The sequence below is a fragment of the Leucoraja erinacea genome, chromosome 2 (assembly GCF_028641065.1).
Source record: "Leucoraja erinacea ecotype New England chromosome 2, Leri_hhj_1, whole genome shotgun sequence".
Lineage (NCBI taxonomy): Eukaryota > Metazoa > Chordata > Chondrichthyes > Rajiformes > Rajidae > Leucoraja > Leucoraja erinaceus.
Window position 1 is genome coordinate 2,821,129 of NC_073378.1, and position 25,682 is coordinate 2,846,810.

Here is a 25,682-nt window from a genome sequence, read left to right on the forward strand (position 1 = left end):
CCTGCGGAACGCCACTGGGTGCCTCAGGTTAGACAGCACAACCTTTACCCTTATCGTGTGTGAGATGAATGCTGCCATGCAATTTAAAATCTTCATTCTAATGTGGCTGAAACCTTTTGCAGCCAACAGTAAAGCATGTGTGTGTAATGTGTGCATTCACTTGCAGTTAACCTAAGATTTAGTCCTATCACCAATCATGTTGGGGTTGCAGGTAAGAGGTCATCTGTGGCTGAGCAATGACGAGTCATTGGGGAAAGAACATTTTGTGTCCAACACGCAATTGAGAGTATTACTTTATGGACAGTCACGGTGGCGCAGCGGTATAGTTGCTGCCTTACAGCGAATGCAGCACCGGAGACCCGGGTTCGATCCTGACTACGGGCGCTGTCTGTACGGAGTTTGTACATTCTCCCCGTGACCTGTGTGGGTTTTCTCCGAGATCTTCAGTTTCCTCCCACACTCCAAAGACGTACAGGTTTGTAGATGAATTGGCTTGGTAAATGTTTTTTTTTTAATTGTCCCTCGTGGGTGTGGGATAGTGTTAATGTGTGGGGACAATGCGATTAAACTATGGGATAGTCCCAGCCTCAACCATCTCCTCTGGCAGCTTGTTCCATACACCCACCACCCTCTGTGTGAAAAAGTTACCCCTCAGATTCCTATTAAATCTTTTCCCCTTCACCTTCAACCTGTGTCCTCTGGTTCACAATTCCCCTACTCTGGGCAAGAGACTCTGTGCATCTACCTGATCTATTCCTCTCATGATTTTATACACCTCTATAAGATCACCCCTCATCCTCCGCGCTCCAAGGAATAGAGACCCAGCCTACTCAACCTCTCCCTATAGCTCACAGCCTCTAGTCCTGGCAACATCTTTGTAAATCTTTTCTGAACCCTTTTAGGCTTGACAATATCTTTCCTTTCACAGTGCACAGAACCGAACACAATATTCTAGATGTGGTCTCACCAACGTCTTATACAACTGCAACATGATCTCCCAACTTCTGTACTCAATACTCTGACCGATGAAGGCCAAAGTGTCAAAACCTTTATTGACCACCTTATCTACCTGCGACTCGACCTTTAAGGAACCTAGATCCCTCTGCTCTACAACACTACCCAGAGGCCTACCATTCACTGTGTAGGCCCTGACTTGTTCGACATCCCAAAATGCAACACCTCACACTTCCCTGTATTAAATTCCATCAACCATTCCTCTGCCCACCCGGCCAATCGATCCACATCCTGCTGCAATCTTTCACAACCATCTTCACTATCTGCAAAACCACTAACTTTTGTATCATCAACAAACTTGCTAATCTTGCCCTGTATGTTCTCATCCAAATCATTGATGTTGATGACAAACAGTAACGGGCCCAGCACCGATCCCTGAGACACACCACTAGTCACAGGCCTCGAGTCCGAGAAGCATAAGTTATGTATAGGGAGAGAGAGGGCTCACTTGTTAAAATGCTATATTTGGGGTAAGGCCATCTTTCAGGGCATGAGAGAAAGCCTCGCTCAAGTTAACTGGACCAGGTCGTGTGAGGGGAAAGGAACACCAGCCAAGTGGGATGTTTTTAAAAGTGTGATGACAAAAGCTCAGGATATGCACGTCCCTGTTGGAGTGAAGGGCAAAGCAGACAAATGTAAGGAAGCTTGCATGACGAGATTGAGGCTTTGGTTACGAATAAAAAGGACTCATGGGACAGGTGTGGGTAGCTGGGATCAAATGTATCGCTGGAGGAGTTTCGGGAACTAAGGAGCAAAGTAAAAAAGGAAATCAGAAGGACAAAAAGGAGTCAGGAGATAGCTCTGGCAGATAGCATTAAGGACAATCCCAAGAGATTTTATAAATACATAAGGGGGAATTGGGTAACTAGAGAGAAAGAGTGGGACCTCTCAGGAGTCAAAGTGGGAAACTCTGTGTGAAGCCACAGGAAACGGTCATAGAAACATAGAAAATAGGTGGAGGACAAGTTTCCACACTGTATCACTCCATGACTCTCTCTCTATGACTAGAAAAATGTTTCTAGATTGATGTATTTATCTTCTATAAAGGGTTGAAGAATCATTCCTCAAATTCAGCAGTTGCTGACAAATGTTTAATTAATTTTACCAAGAGGGTGAATCGCGCCAGCAATCTCCATTATTTAGGATCTATTTAGTGCATGTCGATTTGCAGAATAAAGGTATCCTCAGTAAAAAAAAAAACCATGAGGAAAATAATTACTCCAAGGGCAAGTTATTTTTTTCGAAATCACAGGTAGAACTTCTATTTAAATAACAACCTTGAGAGGGTCGTGATTCTTTTCTGTTGACTGAGAAATTTTTGAGGCGTAGCTCTTGTAGTTGAAGAAACAAGGCAACAAATTTGAACAAATGAAAATACAGCAATTCAATGATGTTGATAGTCGTGTCACTGAAGGAAAGGACATGTAATGCATTGATGCATGTTGCAGTTGCGTGTTAAACTTTTTATCACACTCTATGTTGACGGAGTTATTATGATTAATGATTTCCTATTTTCTCTTGTTTTTTCACTTGGTCATTGGAGTTAGTTTCCTTTTCAGTTTGAGTTTAGTTTATTGTCGCGTGTACCGAGGTACATTGAAAACCCTTTGTTGCATTCTAACCACAGTGGAAAGACAAGACATGATTACAATCGAGCCATTCACATTGTACAGATCGATAATAAACTGAATAATGTAAGATAAAGGCAGTAAAGTCCGATCAAAGTCTTCGATCCGATCTGAAGACATAGTCTTCAGCCTGAGGAAGGGTCTCGACCCGAAACGTCACCCATTCCTTCTCTCCAGAGATGCTGCCTATCCCGCTGAGTTACTCCAGGATTTTGTGTCTACGTTCAATTTAAACCAGCATCTGCAGTTCTTTGGAGTATTGCATACAGTTTTTGGTCTTCTAATCTGTGGAAAGACATTCTTGCCATAGAGGGAGTACAGAGAAGGTTCACCAGACTGATTCTGGGATGGCAGGACTTTCATATGAAGAAAGACTGGATAGACTCGGCTTGTACTCGCTAGAATTTAGAAGATTGAGGGGGGATCTTATAGAAACTTACAAAATTCTTAAGGGGTTGGACAGGCTAGATGCAGGAAGAATATTCCCGATGTTGGGGAAGTCCAGAACAAGGGGTCACAGTTTAAGGATAAGAGGATCCTTTAGGACCGAGATGAGAAAATCATTTTTTACACAGAGAGTGGTGAATCTCTGGAACTCTCTGCCACAGAAGGCAGTTGAGGCCAGTTCATTGGCTATATTTAAGAGGGAGTTAGATGTGGCCCTTGTGGCTAAAAGGATCAGAGGGTATGGAGAGAAGGCAGGTACAGGATACTGAGTTGGATGATCAGCCATGATCATATTGAATGGCGGTGCAGGCTTGAAAGGCCGAATGGCCTACTCCTGCACCTATTTTCTATGTTTCTATGTTTCCTACAAGTCCGATCAAAGATAGTCCGGGAGTCTCCAATGAGGTTGCCTGACATTTCTGGAGATTTTCAAGGGTATTCAAGACATTTCTGGGGATTTTCTCCACTTTCACATCAACTGGAAGAAGGTTCATCGCGACTTTCTCAAAGATAATGAGGCATGGGCAGTAAATGTTGTTTCTGCTTCAAATAACCATTCCTCCAGAATAAATTAAAATACATTAACTTGGTGACATTTTTAACCCCAATCTGCTGATTCAGATAATTGGCTCAGGAATTTGCAGTGTCATCGGATGCTCCTGATAGGTGTTGGCAGGTGGAATCTGTTGCCCACCCATCACACAATGGGATTTCCTCCCCTCTCATTTCTTTTACAAGTTGTTGAAAATTTCCTTCATACCGAAAGGTAGAAGAATGTATTTTTGTTGTGTGCGTGCTTGAGCTAAAGTCACGGCGCTTGTGCAGATACGAAGGCTCACAGGGTGAAAGCAGCGTTCATTTCCCATTCCATTTCAATAAATAAACATGACATTGGCACTATATGACTGGCTCCCCACTTGTTCTGCCCAAGGGGTCTTCCATATGCAGTAAGAGGAAGCCTGCTCCAAATAGATTCTCCAATATTACAACAGCAACTTGAATTTACGGTGAAAATTTAATGATGAACATCCCACAGCGCTTCACAGCAGTAGACTAATGTGGCACGGCTGGTGAATTTGATAGTCTTTATCATCTGTAGACAGTATGGTGCTTCCTCTGTGTTAGATGTGCTTCTAACAGCCAGTTTTCAGGTTCTGTGCATCAGGCGCTTGATAAATATGCAACAATTAATCTCAGCCACTGACCTTCCCGAGACAGAGGTCATCATCTATTGTCTACCGCAGAAGCTGCCAAATTGGAAAAACATCCTCAAACACAGCAATATAAAGGGGAAGAGGTGTAAAAATGAAGAGGTCACGGCTTAAGTTGCGATTCTGATTTCAGTTAAACCCCAGGCAAAAAGACATTGGCTAGAAATCAGTATATGATCAAATTTAAGAGAGAGGGTTGTTGTGTTTTAATCTGCAAATTATGGTGAAAATATGTCATAGACTCATATAGCATGGACACAGGCCCTACAGCCCACACCGGCCAACATGTTGCAACTACACTAGTCCCACCTGCCTGCGTTTGGCCCATATCCCTCCAATCCTGCCCTATCCATGTACCTGTCTAACTGTTTCTTCAAAGTTGCGATTGTCCCTGCCCCAACTAACTCCTCTGGCAGCTCATTCCATACACCCACCACCCTTTGTCTGAAAAAGTGAAAAAATTGTCCCTCAGATTACTATTATATCTTTTCACCCTCCCCTTAAACCTATGTCCTCTGGTACTTGATTCCCCTACTCTGGGCAAGAGACTCTGTGATCTATTCCACTCATGATTTTAGACACCTCTATAAAGTCACCCCTCATCCTCCTGCTCTCCAAGGAATAGAGACCCAGCCTACTCAACCTCTCCCTACAGCTCAGACCCTCGAGTCCTGGCAATATCCTCATAAACCTTCCGCCTTTCCAGCTTGACAACATCTTTCCCATAACATGGTGCGCAGAGCTGAACACAAATCCCCATTTTTAATCCAGGCCCTACCCAACTATGATGTGCATGCACACAGGGGCATGGGGAAATGCAAAGCAGCAGTAAACAATGTCGTTGGCAAGGTTTAATGCCACCTCCAAACAATTAACATGCACAGGCATGGACAGTTGTCATTTACCAAAGTATGTTTTCATTGCTCATGTGAGGTCTGCTTCTGTGCATGAAAAAATGTAATTAACAACAGACAATAGTTTCTTCCCAGCAGGCAAATGAACCATCCTGCCCACACATAGATGCACAGAATCTCTTGCCCAGAGTAGGGGAATCAAGGGCCAGAGGACATAGGTTCAAGGTGGCAGTGTGAACTGTGAGGAGGATGCTATGAGAATGCAGGGTGACTTGGACAAGTTGGGTGAGTGGGCAGATGCATGGCAGATGAAGTTTAATGCGGATAAATGTTAGGTTATCCACTTTGGTAGCAAAAACAGGAAGGCAGATTGCTATCTAAATGGCGTCAAGTTTAAAAAAGGGAAGTACAACAGGATCTGGGGGTCCTTGTTCATCAGTCTATGAAAATAAGCATGCAGGTACAGCAGGCAGTAAAGAAAGCGAATGGCATGTTGGCCTTTATAACAAGAGGAGTCGAGTATAGAAGCAAAGAGGTCCTTCTGCAGTTGTACAGAGCCCTAATGAGACCACACCTGGAGTATTGTGTGCAGTTTTGGTCCCCTAATTTGAGGAAGGACATTCTTGCTATTGAGGGAGTGCAGCGTAGGTTCACAAGGTTAATTCCCGGGATGGCGGGACTGTCATATGCTGAGGGAATGGAGCGGCTGGGCTTGTACACTCTGGAGTTTAGAAGGATGAGAGGGATTCTTATTGAAACATGTAAGATTGTTAAGTGTTTGGACACGTTAGAGGCAGGAAACATGTTCCCGATGTTGGGGGGGTCCAGAACCAGGGGCCACAGTTTAAGAATAAGGGGTAAGACATTTAGAACGGAGACGAGGAAACACTTTTTCTCTCAGAGAGTTGTGAATCTGTGGAATTCTCTGCCTCAGAAGACAGTGGAGGCAGGTTCTCTGGATGCTTTCAAGAGAGAGCTAGATAGGGCTCTTAAAGATAGTGGAGTCAGGGGATATGGGGAGAAGGCAGGAACGGGGTACTGATTGGGGATGATCAGCCATGATCACGTTGAATGGCGGTGCTGGCTCGAAGGGCCAAATCGCCTACTCCTGCACCTATTGTCTATTGTAAGGTGAAGGGGAAAAGATTTAATAGGAATCTGAGGGGTAACTTTTTCACACAAAGGGTGGTGGGTGTATGGAACAAGCTGCCAGAGGAGGTAGCTGAGGCTGGGATTACCCCAACGTTTAAGAAACAGTTAGACAGGGTCATGAATAGGACAAATTTGGAGGTATATGGACTAAGCGAAGGCAGGTGGGACTAGTGTAGCTGGGACTTGTTGGCCTGTGTGGGCAAGTTGGGCCGAAAGGCCTGTTTCCACACTGTAGGACCCTATGACTGTAAATAGTGAGCAGTCCTGAACTACTATCTACCTCACTGGAGACCCTTTGACTATCTTTGATCATACTTTACTGGCTTTATCATGCATTATATAATTCGACATATTTGAAATCCACATTTTGAGCGTTGGTGTTGGCGCATTTTTCCAAAATTTAAGTATGAGGTTTTTTTTTGCCGTTATTAAACCATAATTAAGTAGAGATTTTTGAAACGTGTTTAGCTTATTCCCATCATCCATTGATCCAAAGATAATCATTTCTGTATTAGGTTCAAGTCTTCTATTAAATAGTTTTGTAAACATTTCATAGCGAAAGGATTTGAATATAGGAGCAGGGAGGTTCTACTGCAGTTGTACAGGGTCTTGGTGAGACCACACCTGGAGTATTGCGTACAGTTTTGGTCTCCAAATCTGAGGAAGGACATTATTGCCATAGAGGGAGTGCAGAGAAGGTTCACCAGACTGATTCCTGGGATGTCAGGACTGTCTTATGAAGAAAGACTGGATAGACTTGGTTTATACTCTCTAGAATTTAGGAGATTGAGAGGGGATCTTATAGAAACTTACAAAATTCTTAAGGGGTTGGACAGGCTCGATGCAGGAAGATTGTTCCCGATGTTGGGGAAGTCCAGGACAAGGGGTCACAGTTTAAGGATAAGGGGGAAATCCTTTAAAACCGAGATGAGAAGAACCTTTTTCACACAGAGAGTGGTGAATCTCTGGAACTCTCTGCCGCAGAGGGTAGTCGAGGCCAGTTCATTGGCTATATTTAAGAGGGAGTTAGATGTGGCCCTTGTGGCTAAGGGGATCAGAGGGTATGGTGAGAAGGCAGGTACAGGATACTGAGTTGGATGATCAGCCATGATCATATTGAATGGCTGTGCAGGCTCGAAGGGCCGAATGGCCTACTCCTGCACTTAATTTCTATGTTTCTATTTCAAAAATTTCACTCCAGAATTTATGAAGTTTTATACAGGAGACAAAAGAGTGTGTTATAGTGGATATAATTCATATTACTCCCTTTATCATGTATCTGTACACTGGATGGCTCGATTGTGTTGTCTTTCTGATGACTGGTTAGCACGCAACAACCGCTTTTCACCATAGCTCGTTACACGTGACAATATACTAAACTAAACTAAACTTGAGTAACTCGTCAGGTCAAGCAGCATCTCTGGAGAACATGGATATGTGATGTTTCAGGTTGGGACACCAGATTTAGGAAGGGTCCCGACACAATATGTCACGATCCATATTCTTCAGTGTACAGGCACATCATACAAAGGGTAGCTAGTTCCTACAACCCTGTGCATCTTTGGAGCGTGGGAGGAAACCAAAGATCTCAGAGAAATCCCACACAGGTCCCGGGGAGAACGTGCGGACTCCGTACAGACAGCCCCCGTAGTCAGGGTCGTACCTGGTTCTCTGGCGCTGTAAGGCAGCAACTCTACCGCTGCGCAACCATGTCACCCCTCAGGGCTATCCTCCTGTGATGCCGTTTGGTAGCTCTGGGACCTTGTACAATGTGGGCACGGGCCAGATTTTTTATAACAACCCACTGTGTCGAGCATTTGTGCCATTCCTCACAGCGATGGCCCGGCCAACTCTCATTGGCTGCTCCGCCGCCTTCTCCATGAGAAGCATCCTTGCTGGTTTCCATGGCCACATCAATCAACTTGACGGATTGGAAACAAAACCACAAGACAGCATGGTGACATTCAATGAAGGTCTTTCTCAGGAGATCGCTAATTGCACGTCATTAGTCTCAATTACACCAGGGCGCTTGAAGAATGAATGTAATCTTTCCATCCTCTCCTGATGATAGTCCATAGCCACCCAACCCCTGCACATCTCGTATGTGTATGTGACAAATAAACTTGACTTGACTTGACTTGACCTCTACCTTCCACCCATCAGTGGCTGTGAGAAAGGACTTGGGTTATATCTCACCTCTCCAGCTCCTGTATATCTTTATATTTACCATCCAGAACTATCCGCTATTTGTCATTCTGGCAGCTTATGAATTTGTTTCCAATTGTGCCATCTCCTTGTAACTATAGTTACTGTTGTATATTTCTCCACACACAACACATCACAAATCCCTCGGTTATCTAGTTATTCTGTTCAAACCTGTGAAGCGAATAAAATGCTGGTTTAAAACCTCAGGCTTTAAGGCACTAATGGGAAGAATTCTGACACTATAAATGTGTCATATTTTGCTCTCCTGTCATAGTTGTTGGGGCTGAAAAGCTTTCTCCATGCTCCCTTTAAATTTGTAGTTGTCAGTGCTGTCTCTAAAATCCAGCGTTAACTTATCAAAACCAACCTGGCACGCATGAGAGAATAACAGAAATGATATCTAATCCTAAACTTTAATGAAACAAACTACAAAAGAACGAACCATTGTGTAAACCAGAGAGCAGTCCTGAAACTGCTATCTACCACATTGGTGAACCTCGAATTACCCTTGATCGGACTTTGCTGGCGTTACCATGCACTCAACGTTATTCCCTTATCAAGTATCTATACACTGTAAAAAGTTTGATTGTAATCACGTATTGTCTTTCCGCTAACTAGATCATTTTGGTCGCCAAATTATAGGAAGGATGTCAACAAAATAGAGAGAGTACAGAGGAGATTTACTAGAATGTTGCCTGGGTTTCAGCACCTAAGTTACAGAGAAAGGTTGAACAAGTTAGGTCTTTATTCTTTGGAGCGCAGAAGGTTAAGGGGGGACTTGATAGAGGTCTTTAAAATGATGAGAGGGATAGACAGAGTTGACGTGGATAAGCTTTTCCCACTGAGAGTAGGGAAGATTCAAACAAGAGGACATGACTTGAGAATTAAGGGACAGAAGTTTAGGGGTAACATGAGGGGGAACTTCTTTACTCAGAGAGTGGTAGCTGTGTGGAATGAGCTTCCAGTGGAAGTGGTGGAGGCAGGTTCGATTTTATCATTTAAAAATAAATTGGATAGTTATATGGATAGGAAGCGAATGGAGGGTTATGGTCTGAGTGCAGGTAGATGGGACTAGGTGAGAGTAAGTGTTCGGCACGGACTAGAAGGGCCGAGATGGCCTGTTTCAATAAATTGCTGTAATTGTTAATTGTTATATGGTTATATAGATAGCACGCAACAAAAGCTTTTCACTGCCCCTCGATACAGGGATCAATAAGCAAAACTAACAAACCAATAGTGTAGGAAAGGACTGCAGATGCTGGTTTAAATCGAAGGTAGACACAAAATGCTGGAGTAACTGAATGGGTTGGAGGGAAGGAGGAATCACAGTGGGAGAGGGTGTTGTCAGAACTCTCGTCGGAGAGAGGAGGAGAACTTCTTCAAACCTTGAGGAGATTTTGTCAGTGGAGCGGACAAAACGTGTAGAAAAGAACTGCAGATGCTGGTTTAAATCGAAGGTAGACACAAAATGCTGGAGATGCTGCCTGTCCCGCTGAGTTACTCCAGCATTTTGTGTCTACCTTCGATTCCAAAGACATACAGATTTGCAGGCTAATTGACTTGGCAAAATTGTAAATTCACCCCAGATTGTGTAGGGTAGCGCTAGTGTATACGGGTATACCATGTTGCTGGCTGGTGTGGACTCGGTGGGCCAAAAGCCCTGTTTCCGTTCTAAACTAAACTACTCATACAGAACAGGCTTTAACCCATCAACTTCAGGTTGACTCCTGCGTCCAAAGCACATTTGATTTGTCCCCTACATATGCATGGTAGTAAATTACACAGGATGATATCAGTCCATACCAATTGTTGTTGCTCATGTGTGTAATGGCCCCCTGCTGAACTATATAACATAGTCTCACAGGACTATTTTGATTACCTAGACGTATGCCAGTCATGCACAGTGTACCAGAAGGTAGAGAGCATGGATGAGCACAGGCTGCCTTCCAATTTTAACATTTTCTGTGACTGACAACCTAGAATATTGGCAGATTGGTGCATATTAATTTTTAGTTATAGGCAGATTTGGACAGCAGTCTCTTGCCTGCGAGAATAAGCTAGTTTGCAATTGGCAAACCCATTTAGTGTTAGTTTTTTTAGTTTAGTTTATGCCCCTGTCCCACTTAGGAAACCTGAACGGAAACCTCTGGAGACTTTGTGCCCCACCCAAGGTTTCCGTGCGGTTCCCGGAGGTTTTTGTCAGTCTCCCCACCTGCTTCCATTACCTGCAACCTCCGGCAACCACCTGCAACCTCCGGGAACCGCACGGAAACCTTGGGTGGGGCACAAAGTCTCCACTGGTTTCCGTTCAGGTTTCCTAAGTGGGACAGGGGCATTAGAGAAACTGCACGGAAACAGGCCCTTTGGGGTCCGCGCTGACCAGTGATCCCCGCACATTAACACTATCCTACACACACTAGGGACAATTTACACATACACCAAGCCAATGAACCTACATACCTGAATGTCTTTGTGGAGTGGGAGGAAACCGAAGATCTCGGAGAAAACCCACGCAGATCATGGAGAGAACGTGCAAACTCCGTACAGACAGCACACGTAGTCGGGATCGAACCCGGGTCTCCATTGCTGCAAGCGCTGTAAGGCAGCAACTCTACCGCTGGGCCACTGTGACTGCACACTGGCTTCATAGCTTCCCTATTGTCATTTGAGTCCGGAGTCCTTCAGCCCTGTCAATTAAAGATCCTTGGCCAATTCCCAGAGCTTAGATTCTCACCCAGTTTGCTACATGGACACATCTGCCCACTATATTTCTTCCTCTATTGCTTAAATAGCAATGATGTGCATCTTAGCTGGGTAATGGGAGAGTGAAAGGTGATATTACTGTAATCCTCTAAGTGTATTTTGCTTGAAGATAATGCATTTTATCTTACTTTATTTCTCCACACAAATCTCCTCTAAACCTCATAACTGTGAAATACATAGAATTATTCCTTTACAGTGCCAATGAATTGAAGTTAAAATGTTATGGGATTTTTAACACTTAGTAATGAAAAGGAAAACCACCAGTTCAAAAATAACAGTATATTGGCAATACAAAAATCTGGTTCAGAAAGTGAACCTTTTCTATTTTGAAAACTGTAACGCTGTGCTGCCCCTGACCTGCTCAGTTTCTCCAGCACTTGGTGTTTTTTCTATGATTCCTTTCAAGGCCATTTGAAGAACAGCAACTTATAAATGAATAAAATGTTTGCAGCGCATTTAGACTTTAGAGATACAGCACGGAAACAGGCCCTTCTGCCTGCCGGGGCCCACCTGGATGTGGAAAGGATGGGAGAGACTGCACTGGTGGGAGAGTCTAAGACCAGAGGTCATAGCCTCAGAATTAAAGGTTGCTCTTTTAGAAAGGAGCTGAGGAGGAACTTCTTTAGTCAGAGGGTGGTGAATCTGTGGAACTCATTCCCACAGAGGGCTGTGGAGGCCAAGTCAGTGGAAATGTTTAAGGCAAAGATAGACAAATTCTTGATTAGAACGGGTGTCAAGGGTTATGGTGAGAAGGCAGGAGTAGGCCATTCAGCCCTTCGAGCCAGCACCACCATTCAATATGATCATCCACAATCAGTACCCCATTCCTGCTTTTTCCCCATATCCCTTGATTCCATTGTTGATCATCAAGAACACAAGATCACGAAAACAAGATGTTGGCTCCTAAACAAGATGGATTAAGAGTGCAGATGAGGAGAGGCAAGAAATAAACAAGGGAAAGATCCTAGTCCAGTGAATGGTTAAGATTGGTCCAGTTTTGGATTAGGATCAACTCCTAACATGACAGGGTGTAGGAAAAGTCATACATAAAGTACGAATTGCAGGAGGTTTAGTTGTAGTGTGCTTTGGGTTGGATGTGGAAGATTTGGTTCAGGCTTAGGATATTAAACACTATCCTAAGCCCTATCATAACCGGGTCCTTTCATCAAACGTTTGTGCTTTTATAATCTGTCTAAACGATGGGTTTAGGATAGTGTTTAATAAAACAGAATATGGGAAAGGAATTGCACGCTACAAAGGATGCATTTGCTTTGTGAGAATGTGGAAGACTTATACCTCAATGTAGAAATGATAGTTTATGTGATCAGATGCCAAGATCATTTTGCCAAGAGATTTATTGCTAGTCAGTATTGCCAAATACATTGTGTGGTGAAGGCAGGATATTGGACTGAGACTGTGGACTTCCTTCTGTTAAAAGCGGTAAATTGAATTTCCTTTATTGTCATTCAGACCTTACGGTCTGAACGAAATTTTGTGCCTGCAGTCATACATACAATGATACAATAATAACAACAATAAACACAAATTAACTTCCACCACAGTGAGTCCTCCAAACACCTCCTCACTGTGGTGGAGGCAAAAATCTTAGGGTTGCAGTCTCTCCCTCTGCTCCCTCTGCGCTGAGGCGATTCCCCACCGGGCGATGGTATAAACAGTCCCGCAGCTCACCGAACCCCGGGAACGGGCCGGTTCAAACACTGCGGCCCGGGGTGGTCGAAGCCGCCGCACCTCCAGTCCAGCACACGCAGCCGCCGGCCCGCGGCTGAACCCAGGACTCTGTACACCGCCGCCAGAACGTCGTCCCAGCCACCGGAGCACCGTCCCAGCCCCCGGACCGGATCGCCCTCACGTGAGTACCGTTCCACCCTCGGGCTGGGCCACTCCAGCGGGAGTGCCGTTCCACCCTCGGGCTGGGCCACTCCGACGGGAGTGCCGTTCCACCCTCGGGCTGGGCCACTCCGACGGGAGTGCCGTTCCACCCTCGGGCTGGGCCACTCCGACGGGAGTGCCGTTCCTCCCTCGGGCTGGGCCACTCCAGCGGGAGTGCCGTTCCACCCTCGGGCTGGGCCACTCCAGCGGGAGTGCCGTTCCACCCTCGGGCTGGGCCACTCCGACGGGAGTGCCGTTCCTCCCTCGGGCTGGGCCACTCCAGCGGGAGTACCGTTCCTCCCTCGGGCTGGGCCACTCCAGCGGGAGTGCCGTTCCACCCTCGGGCTGGGCCACTCCGACGGCGGGAGTGCCGTTCCTCGACGGGAGTGCCGTTCCTCCCTCGGGCTGGGCCACTCCAGCGGGAGTGCCGTTCCTCCCTCGGGCTGGGCCACTCCAGCCCCTCACCATGCCGCTCTCACGGGAGCACTGTTCCATCCCGGGCTGGGCCGGGAGCGAGCCCAGGACGAGTCCTGTCAGCTGCCTCCAGAGTCCCGAGGTCGCCGGCTCCGCTAGGCCTCAGCGTAGACGGAGGCAAAGAAGGGGGATACGACAAAAAGGTCGTATTCCCCCGAAGGGAGTGACAGCAGCCCCCGTTTCACCCCCCATGCTGAGCTGGTGCTACTTAGGGGAATACATTTTAAGGCAGTTATTCTTTAGCCAATTTGTATAGGCATGTGTTTTGCAAGTGCATGTTTATACAACTCATTTGAGTCAGATCTAAGAGTGCCCATAAGCTCCAAGTCCCGGGGAGTGAGAATATAGAGCTCGGAGAATGGCATCAAGGTCTGGAAAGCGCTCGCAAGGAATGCCCTCAATAGCATGGGGAATATTTGGACGTCTCAGATGTCTAAGGGTCTCAAACTGAGATTCTTCCATGCAACTGTGGAGACCATGTGATTGTACGGGTGTGAGGCATGGACTCTCACTCGAGCACTGTCCAAGTCTCTCGATGGTACCCACACCCGAATGCTCAGATGTCAGTTGGAGGGGCCACATCGCCAACGGCCAGCTCTACGGGGAGATTCCACCTCTGACCGAGAAGATCAGGTGGGGAAGGACGAGGCTCGCTGGTCACTGCCACCGCCCCCAGAAATGCCCGCAAACGAGGTTGTGTTGTGGGAACCCACCCATGGAAGACGTGACCCGGGACGGCCGATCAAGAAGATGGTGAAGACATTGATGGAAGACGCACGTGGAGAGACAAAAGAGGAGCGTGCCCGCTGCACGGGGGACATCGATGTGTGGTGCGTCCGTCACCGTGCCCGTCAGAAACCAGCGCCACTGTGTCGTTAATGTTTCCAACAATAATAATAATAATAATAATAAACATGTGTTGCCTTGAATGATTCTTTGGCCAAGGGTGGTTCCTCATCTGACACAAGTAAGGATCATACCCACAGGGTTGCTTTCAGGAAAGTAACTAAAATGAAATGTGGATGCTATGGTAATATTGGAACAGCATCATCATCGGTGCAGTCAGCTGTCAGAAATTGCAGACATTAAAAACATAGAAACATAGAAATTAGGTGCAGGAGTAGGCCCTTCGGCCCTTCGAGCCTGCACCGCCATTCAATATGATCATGGCTGATCATCCAACTCAGTATCCCGTGCCTGCCTTCTCTCCATACCCTCTGATCCCCTTAGCCACAAGGGCCACATCTAACTCCCTCTTAAATATAGCCAATGAACTGGCCTCAACTACCCTCTGTGGCAGAGAGTTCCAGAGATTCACCACTCTCTGTGTGAAAAAAAGTTCTTCTCATCTCGGTTTTAAAGGATTTCCCCCTTATCCTTAAGCTGTGACCCCTTGTCCTGGACTTCCCCAACATCGGGAACAATCTTCCTGCATCTAGCCTGTCCAACCCCTTAAGAATTTTGTAAAAAAGTTTCTATAAGATCCCCTCTCAATCTCCTAAATTCTAGAGAGTATAAACCAAGTCTATCCAGTCTTTCTTCATAAGACAGTCCTGACATCCCAGGAATCAGTCTGGTGAACCTTCTCTGCACTCCCTCTATGGCAATAATGTCCTTCCTCAGATTTGGAGACCAAAACTGTACGCAATACTCCAGGTGTGGTCTCACCAAGACCCTGTACAACTGCAGTAGTAGCTCCCTGCTCCTATACTCAAATCCTTTTGCTATGAAAGCTAACATACCATTCGCTTTCTTTACTGCCTGCTGCACCTGCATGCCTACTTTCAATGACTGGTGTACCATGACACCCAGGTCTCGCTGCATCTCCCCTTTTCCTAGTCGGCCACCATTTAGATAATGATAATGACATTGATAGATAAATAATGACCATGTCACCAAGAAGAACTTTGAAAGGTGCTGCAAGATCTATTCCATTAGCCTCCGACAGGGCTACAGAAACACTAGTCTAGGCTTGGATTTTGTGCTCGGGTGTCTAAAAGGCAGCTTTAATCCACAGTCTTAAATGGCAAGAATGTGTTAATCATGGCAGACTTAGAGCTAGGCATGTGGACAGGAGTGTGGATCACATGAAGTATATGCTATACTTAAATTATATTAGAGTTTAATCAAAGGCACAAAAAGGCTACAAAAAGTAGTAAACACTGCCCAGTCCATTATCGGCTCTGACTTTCCTTCCATCGAGGGGATTTATTGAAGTTGCTGCCTCAAACAGGCTGACAGTATCATCAAAGACCCACACCATCCTGGCCACACACTCATCTCCCCGCTACCTTCAGGTAGAAGGTACAGGAGCCTGAAGACTGCAACGACCAGGTTCAGGAATAGCTACTTCCCCACAGCCATCAGGCTATTAAACCTGGGCTCGGACAAAACTCTGAACATTAATAACTCATTATCTGTTATTTGCACTTTATCAGTTTATTTATTCATGTGTTTTGTAGTCAATGCCTACTATGTTCTGTTGTGCTGAAGAAAAGCAAGAATGTCATTGTCCTATCGGGGACACATGACAATAAACTCACTTGAACTTGAGTTTAGTTTTTAGTTTAGAGATACAGCGTGGAAACAGGCCCATCAGCCCACTAAGTTCACGCTGATCAGCGTCACCCCTTACACTAACACTATCCCACATACATCGGGCAATTTACAATGTTTTATACCATAGCCATTCAACCTACAAACCTATATGCCTTTGGAGTGAGGGAGGAATCCGGAGCACCCGGAGAAAACCCATGTGGTCACAGAGAGGAGGTACAAACTCCGTACAGGCAGCACCCACAGTTAGGATCGAACCTGGGTCTCTTGCACTGTAAGGCAGCGACTCTACCTGCTGCACCACTGTGCCATCCCAAGTCAAACTATGTTAGAGTTCAATCAAATGCACAAGATAAATTCTCACTGATTTTAGGCTTTGGTATCTGACCGTTGTCCCTGCAATCTCTGACAGCTGACTGTGCATCGGCAATGATGTTTGTTGACATGTCACATTTTCCTCACAAAGTACAAAGATAGAAACAGTCTGTAGATATTGGCCCTGGTCTTTGCTTTCTCCTCAGATGTTCCACAATTAAAAATAGGTTTTCATTAGCGAATTTTTGAATATCTCAATAAAAATGTTTGATTCCCAATAATTTACTTCTTTAGCAATTGTGAATATGTTCTAAGGCCTTTTTAATTGTATAAGGTTTAGGAACAGTGCAACCTTTCAAAAAATTCAGGAGTGGCCCACTTTTGATTTTTAGCGGGAATGTTCATATCCTTTAATTTCACATCTAGTGTTTGAAATACTCCATCTTTTTGACAGAAGGTGATTCTCTGGATTTAGCTGGCTCTCTGAATAATTCCGCAAAATCCTTACATAGAAACATAGAAAATAGGTGCAGTAGGCCATTCGGCCCTTCGAGCCTGCACCGCCATTCAATATGATCATGGCTGTTCATCCAACTCAGTATCCCATCCCTGCCTTCTCTCCATACCCCCTGATCCCATTAGCCACAAGGGCCACATCTAACTCCCTCTTAAATATAGCCAATGAACTGGCCTCAACTACCTTCTGTGGCAGAGAATTCCACAGATTCACCACTCTCTGTGTGAATTTATTTTTCTCAAACTATGACTCCTTGTTCTGGACTTCCCCAACATCGGGAACAATCTTCCTGCATCTAGCCCGTCCAACCCCTTAAGAATTTTGTACGTTTCTGTACAATCCTATAAGACAACATGGTTGGCATGATGAGTTGAGCTGAAAGGCCCGTTCATGTGGTGTATAAAAACAAAGTGTTGGAAGAGCTCAGCAGGTCAGGCAGCATCTGAGGAGGGAATGGACAGGCAGTGTTTAAGATCGGGAGCCTTCTTCAAACTGGAGAAAGATCCCGATGTGAAGGATCTATTACCTCTGCAGATGATACCTGACCAGGAGAGAAGGCAGGTACTGGATACTGAGTTGGATGATCAGCCATGATCATATTGAATGAAGGGCCAAGTGGCCTACTCCTGCATCTATTTTCTATGGTTCTATGTTATGTTTCTATGTTTTTTACTCCATCGTACCATATCCTCGTGCATTTTTCAGTGGTCTGGTAGTAATAAAACTATTGATACAACTGTTCTGGCAATAGCCAAGCAAGTGGACACCCCTGTCAGCTCCCATCATTCGGGCGAAGAGAAGAAGGCTGATAGCCCCTAAGGTGAATCTACAATGATAAGTGGCAATCTTCACTACTCCTACAAAATCAATACTGTCCATACCCTGAATGGGCAGCTGCATATAAGATGGTTAAACTCTGGCAGCCAGTATTGATGGAGTCTTATTACCCTTGATAGTACAAAGCAGTAACTGAAATATAGTTAATTGGCGCAGAGAAAGCATATGCAGTTTTATTTTTTCCTCCAGACATATTTATATATTCTGGCTTTTGTTCCCGGGCTGAAAATTTAAAATCTGAATCCAGTTTCTGGAAACCAGAACGAAGTCCTTGCATGTTTTAAAATTATTGTCAGCCTCATAAATTTGTAATATTGTTTCACTGTTTTTAATCACCATAAATGCTCTGGAGATGAGCTCAATATTGTATTTGCATGGCCTATAAAACACATCATCTAACATGAAATAGAGAAGTACATCACAAGTTACAATTACATCATTCTTCTGGAGTGGAAAAGCAGTTTACATCTCAGAAATGCCAACACTTGGTCTGATTACATTCATGATTTATCCTGTTATCATTTTGATAAAGTATTACACAGACCTAGGTCTGTAAGGAAAATAAAATCGCAAATTTCCACCCATAATTCAACTTCAATAGAATTACTTTAATAAATTTAAGGGCAGAAAATATTTATCAAGTTGCAAACGGTGCTGTAATAACCATTAAAACGGAGCTTTGATTGATCCTTGCTTTGCCTGACCTGACCAGGAAACTGAGGACATGAAGGGCCATAGAGAACCCAGCCAAAGTTCTGCCCTATTATGGCCATTACCTATAATCGAGTTCGGTATTCCGAAAAATGCAAGGAACCATGGGATTTAGAACTGAGGCCTAATGGCGGAGCTGGCGGCCTCCAACTGCGACCGAATTCGAGGCTCCGGAAGCAGAGCCAGCCAGGACTTACCAACGCGAGGCTGGCCGTCTTCGAGCTGCGGCGGCATTCCAGTGGCAGCGGCACGACTCGGGGCTGAGACGGTGCTCCGGTGAGGGCAGCACAACTCGGGGCTGAGATGGCGCTGAGGTGGACGAAATCATCGGGAAATCGCAGGTCACAGGCTAGTGCCTGTTTTCCGGAGCTCCCGCGGCAACAGCTGTGTCCGCTGGACTGGAGGGCGGCAGCTTCGACCACCCCGGGCCGCGGAGCTTGAACCGGCCCGTTCGCGGAGCTCGGTTGAGCCGCGGGACTGACCATCGCCCGGTGGGGTAACAACATATCGCCTCAGCGCAGAGGAGGAATGAGGAGGGAAGAGACAGTAACCCAAAGATTTTTGCCTCCATCACAGTGAGGAGGTGCCTGGTGAACTCACTGTGGTGGATGTTAATTTGTGTTTATTGTGTGTTTTGTTGTTTATTATTATATGTATGGCTGCAGGCAACGACATTTCGTTCAGACCGAAAGGTGTGAATGACAAATAAAGGATCTAATCTAATCTAATCTAATCTAATTTGTCAAAGGTCACAAGCGATAAAAACTCTTGGCAGCCGTGTCACGACATGGACTCAAACCTCGCGCCTCATCCCGCAGTCGGGATCGTTCCCGGGTTTCCGGCGCCGCAATCGCTGCCGAACTGCCACTGGACCATCCCCGTCCCCTCCCAAGTCGGGAGTCCCCCCCCCCCCCCCCCCATCCGGGGGCGGCCAGAGACATCGGGAGTCAGACAGGAACGGTGCCCACAGCCAGCGGGGAGAAGCAGCGCTAAATCCAGCTCAACTCTGCCTGTTAGTCTACCAGCCCTGCCTGGACATATGGGAACAACACCCCTGACATAGCCAGCGTGGAGAAGCGGCGCTAACTCCAAGGCTCTGCGTTGGTGTCCCGTCATGGCCATAAATGTTGCTGGGTTCTCTATGGCCCTTCGTGAATTTTTATTGCTTGTGACCTATGACCTGGGCATGCGCAGTCGGAATACCGAACTCGCTTATTGGGAGAGAGGGTTTCATGCGCACCTCACATTGGTTGCTAGCTTCACCCTCCACCTTCTGGTTTGCTATGCTACAATGTGATATCTCGCATTCTGTGATCTGCTCTCTCCATTCCCATTCGACAACATTCCAGGTTGGGTAAAATACCATCTAATCTGGCAGCTCTCAGTACAGTGGCTACCACTCCATGCAATACAATACAATATGCTTTATTATTAAAAATAGTTTGAACAAATAGTTTGAACAAAATTGCGTAGCTTGCAGTCATGACTAAAAAAGCAATGAAACACACAATGAACACAGCTTAACACAAACATCCATCACAGTGAGTCTCCAGGCACCTCCTCACTGTGATGGAAGGCCAAAAGTCTTATCTCTTCCTTGCTTGTTCTCCCGCTGCGTCGAGGCGATCGATGCTCTCGATGTTGAGGCCCCCGCCGGGTGATGGTAAGTCCCGCGGCCGATTCCATGCTCCGCGAATGGGCCGATTCAATCTCCGTGACCTGGGACAGACGAAGCTGCCACCCTCCAGTCCAGCGGACGAAGCTGTTGTTGCGGTAACTCCCGAGAATCGGTCACTCATCATTATCTCATTGCATCTCATATTAAGTGGGGGGTGTTTACCAACACATATAACTTTAGGACTCTGACCTAACAGCAGGTTTGTGTAAGGGAATCAGAGGATTGCACCCTTGACTGATAATACTTCTCATGTCATAAGTGATAGGAGTAGAATTAGGCCATTCGGCCCATCAAGTCTACACCATTCAATCATGGCTGATCTATCTCTCCCTCCTAACCCCATTCTCCTGCCTTCTCCCCATAACCTCTGACACCTGTACTAATCAAGAATGTATTTATCTCTCCCTTAAATATATACACTGACTTGGCCTCCACAGCCTTCGGTGGCAAAGAATTCACCACCCTCTGACTAGAGAAATTTGTCCTGATCTCCTTCTTAAAAGACCATTCAAGATTCAAGAGAATTTATTGTCATGTGTCCCTGATAGGACAATGAAATTCTTGCTTTAATTCTGACCTTTAATTCTGAGGCTATGACCTGTAGTCCTACACTGGCCCACTGCTCATTAGACAACAGCCTTACCTCCCTGGCAATGGCTTTCTCCACCTTGCGCTCTGACAGGGAGGAGGTGACATGCCACCCAGGCACAGTTGGGCTGTTCCCTGGCTGCCGTGGATGATGAGAATGGAATAGCTTAATAATTGTTGACAAATTCCACTTAGGCAGATTGTCACGGAATCATATTCGCGTAATGAACAGCTTTCCACTGAGGAAACACTGTCACCCTGCTCCGATGTGTATGAGTAGGCGGCTGATAGGATGCAACATCTGTTTGAACAGACAGCCATTAACACTAGTTGCAGGATAATTGATTCACTCACTGGATCTCGGGGTTGTCACTTGAGAGGATTTTTCACATATGGATTGGCCCTGCTCAGTAACTCTGCCGGCCACAACAATGTCACAGGACTGCACATCCATGATAAAATGCTTTGTCTTTTAAACAGGGATTTGGCTCTTGGTGTTTTCATTCTCTCCTTGCAAAGTCAAAACTGTACCATTGCGGAGGGAACCCTTCACTGCGTGTACATAAGGAATAGGGTGATTTCACCAAATGTCAAATGAGCGTAGATTCCCCCTTCACGTGACCGAAAATTTTAACTGGAGGACATATCTCACTTCGGTACATGGTAGTGAATGGAGAAACACGCACTTTCCCACCCGTTAAAAACATGAAAAACGGACGATTTTTGAGCTGAAATTTTCTGTGCTAGTCGGGGTGACCGTGAAGCACAGCGACCTAAATTTTCAGGCAAACAAAAAGATAGAAAGTAAGGTAATTACAAGAGGGAACTGAAGGTGGAAAAACAGCGGAAGTGAACAGCCGACATTAGCCGTGGAGATTTAAAGATCCAAAATATCGGGAATTAGTGCGTTTGCTCGCTGAATTTCATCAAAAGTAAGTTAATAATGCCTTACTTTTGATGAAATTCAGCGAGCAAACGCGATAATTCAAAATCGCTCAAAACAGCTCAAAAATCGTCCGTTTTCCATGTTTTTAATGGGTGGGAAAATGCGTGTTTCTCCATTCACTAATATGTACCGAAGTGACATATGTCCTCCAGTTTAAATTTTCGGTCACGTGAAGGGGGATCTACTCTCATTTGAAATTTGGTGAAATCACCCTATAGGAGCAGGGGTTGACTGGACAGTCTCTCAAGCTTGCTTCGCCATTCACTAACATCATAGAGTCAAAGGGTCATAGAGCATGGAAACAAACCCTGCAGTCCAACTCCTCCAGGCTGACTAAGAGCTAAACTAGTTCCACCTGCCTGTGTTTCGCTTATATCCCTCTAAACCATATACCTGTCCTAGTGTCTTATAAATGCTGTATATTACCTGCCTCAACCACCTCCTCTGGCTGCATGCTCCCGATACCCCCCCCCCCCCCCCCCCCCCCCCCCACCCCCCCACTGAGTGAAAAGGTTGCCCCTGAGGTTCGTATTAACTCTTGTCCCTCTCACCTTAAACACATGCCCTTTTGTTTATGATTCCTCTCCCCTGGTAAAAGACTCTCCCTGCCTATTCCCTATGATTTTATACACCTTTAAGAGATTACCTATCAGCCTCCTGCACTCCAAGAAATATCATGGATGATTTGAACTTGTCCTCAACTCTGATTCTCTCCCTCTCCCCCATAACTCTTGACTCCCCTATATTTCAAACACCTGCCTGTTTCAGCCTCATTTAGATTCAGTGAATCATCCTCATTCCTTTTGGGTGGAGAAATCCAAAGGCGTACAGCCCTCTAAAAGAAAGTCCTCTTAATCTCCAAGTTAAATAAGCAACCCACTTATTCGGAAAATGATGCCCTTAATGTATTCAACCCCATGAAGGAAACATCCCATCTGCGCCAACCCTGCAAAGCCCCCTTAGAATCTTTTTAATCTTTCATTATTTCTCTATTTATCTTAATCTTGCAGCTCAGCTATAGATTGGGGGCATGTTGATGAGCCGTGCTGACTTATTTCACTTGTCTTCACTCAAACTGATTATGTTTGTAAAAAACAAGACACAAACTTTGCGGGTCAGGCAGCATTTCTGAAGAATATGGATTGATGGCATTTTGGGTCGGGACCCATTCTGACTGTATATACGTTGATATTTTGTGCTAGGGTCATTCCTCACTACTCGTGTTTTTATTAACAAAGATACCCACCTCCTTTTCATCATTTTCAGAATAAGTCTGAAGAAGGGTTTCGGCCCGAAACGTCACCTATTTCCTTCGCTCCATAGATGCTGCTGCACCCGCTGAGTTTCTCCAGCATTTTTGTGTACCTTCCTTTTCAATTCTGCCTGTCATGACTGTCATAAAGCTACAGATCTATAATAATAATAATAATAATAATATCTTTTATTGTCCTTGCACATATGTGCAATGAGATTTGTTATGCAGCTTCCATCCGATCTCATAACTTAGACAACCAGTAAAATGTATATACCCGAGAAACATGATTTATAAAAAGAACAGTAAAACAGTCTAAAGTGCAAATGTGTCTGTGCCGGGTCAATGTGTGACGTGACCATCCGAGGGAGACAGTCCAGGGGGGGGTGGGGGGCACTCAGCAGGGCCAGTTCAGAGCCACTATAGCTCTGGGAATAAAGCTGTTCCTGAGTTTGGAGGTACGGGTGTAGAAGGCCTTGTAACGTCTGCCGGAGGGAAGTAGTTCGAACAGTCCATTACAAGGGTGTGAGGAGTCTTTATGGATGCTGACGGCCTTCCTGAGGCACCGTGTGTGGTAGATGCCCTCCAAGGCTGGTAGCTGTGTCCCAATAATCCTCTGCGTTCTGAGGACGACGCGCTGAAGAGCTCTCCTCTCCGCCTCCGTGCAGCTGAGATACCACACAGAGATGCCATACGTTAATATGCTCTCTGTGGTGCAGCGGTAGAACGTTGTCAGCAGCTGTTGGGGGCAGACCAGTCTTTTTTAATGTCCTCAGGAAGAACAGTCGTTGCTGTGCCTTCTTGACCAGCGCAGCGGTGTTGGTGGACCATGTGAGGTCTGAAATGTGAGTGCCCAGAAACTTAAAGCTGGACACTCTCTCCACACTGTCCCCGTAAATGGAGATTGGGGGAGATGGAGATCATGTTACTATTGAGCACAAGCAAATATCCAGCAGAGAACAGATGGAAGAATCTCTCCAAACTCAAAATACATTTTGTTTACATACCTTTTAGGTGCCAAGACAATGATTGATAATCAAATATGCAATTTCAGTGGTAACGTTACATCGTTTTTAAGTATGATAAATGACTCCTGAGGCGTGAAAGATGTTTACAATAAAAGTACACCATAAGTGACAAGATTTGCAAACATTTCTGATGAGACACGCTGGTTTGCATTTCTATTCTAAAAGCTTCTGAAAACTTAAATATTCAACTTGCACTTCTTTTCTGATGAGAGATGGCTCTTTAGATAAACAAACACTTTAAGTATTGATTAACCAAACTAGTACATGACCATTTGAGGTCGTAAGTGATCAAATAACTAGTTTGGAACCTTCCATAGAACCATTCCAGATCAGTGGCACAGTGCCTTTAACAAAGCAAATGTACATAAGGTCATAAGTGATAGGAGCAGAATTAAGCCATTCGGCCCATCAAGTCTACTCCGTCATTCAATAAGAGGGAAGTCTTTTAGGACCGAGATGGGAAAATCATTTTTTACACAGAGTGGTGACTGTGGAATTCTCTGCCACAGAAGGTAGTTGAGGCCAGTTCATTGGCTATATTTAAGAGGGAGTTAGATATGGCCCTTGTGGCTAAGGGGATCAGGGGGTATAGAGAGAAGGCAGGTACGGGATACTGAGTCGGATGATCAGCCATGATCATATTGAATGGCGGTGCAGGCTCGAAGGGCTGAATGGCCTCTACTCCTGCACCTATTTTCTATGTTTCTATGTTTTCATTCCACTACTGCACAAAACCAGGCCATTTATCGCACCGTGCTATCAACTACCCATTTATACTATATATTTGTTTAATGATCGCCATATTCCCATTATTTCCCTCCAGATTCTACCATACACTGGGGGGAAATTTACTGTGTCCAACTAACCTACTAGCTCGCTCACTGATCTTTTGGGATGTGGGAGGAAACCAGAGCTCTGGCGGAAACCCATGTGCTCATTGGGAGAACATGCAGACTCCTCATATCTATCACTGGAGATCACATTTAAACCAAAATCACTACATTTCCAGTCGATGAACTTTCATTAGAATATTTCTGATCAACATTCATGAAACATTAACTCTGTTTTAGCCCCGCGGATACTCCTAGCTTTTTTTCTGTTTTTGTTGCAATCTTCCAACATCTACCGTATATTTATTAGAACTGATGGTAGCGCAGCGGTAGAGTTGCTGCCTTACAGCGCCAGAGATCCACCCGGGTTCGATCCTGACTTTGAGTGCTGCCTGTACGGAGTTTGTACGCTCTCCCTGTGACCGCATCCATTATCTCGGGGATGCTCCGGTTTCCTCCCACACTCCAAAGACGTGCAGGTTTGTACGTTAATTTGGTTTCGGTAAAGACTGCAAATTGTCCCAAGTGTGTAGGATAGTGTTAGCGTTCAGGGAATTGCTGGTCGCCGTGGACTTGGTGGGTTGAAGGACCTGTTTCCACACTGTATCTCTAAACTGAACTAAACTAAAACTAAACTGAAGATTAATCTCCAAGACACTGCTACAGTCTGGTTTTGAAAAAATCTTTGCGACAACTCAGGACTTGCTGACTGAAGATGGACACAAAAAGCTGGGGTAACTCAGCGGGACAGGCAGCATCTCCGGAAAGAATGAATGGTTGACTTTT

General features: G+C 45.4%; 1 protein-coding gene across 1 annotated transcript in view; it reads left to right on the forward strand.

Annotated features, from left to right (window-relative positions):
• Positions 1-25,682, forward strand: part of LOC129706504 (catenin delta-2-like) — a 1,547,539-nt gene that overhangs the window by 1,421,500 nt on the left and 100,357 nt on the right. The window contains exon 15 of the mRNA XM_055650854.1: positions 1-27. This exon is cut by the window's left edge and continues 157 nt beyond it. Coding sequence (XP_055506829.1) covers positions 1-27 — 27 coding nt within the window. The remainder of the gene's footprint in view (positions 28-25,682) is intronic.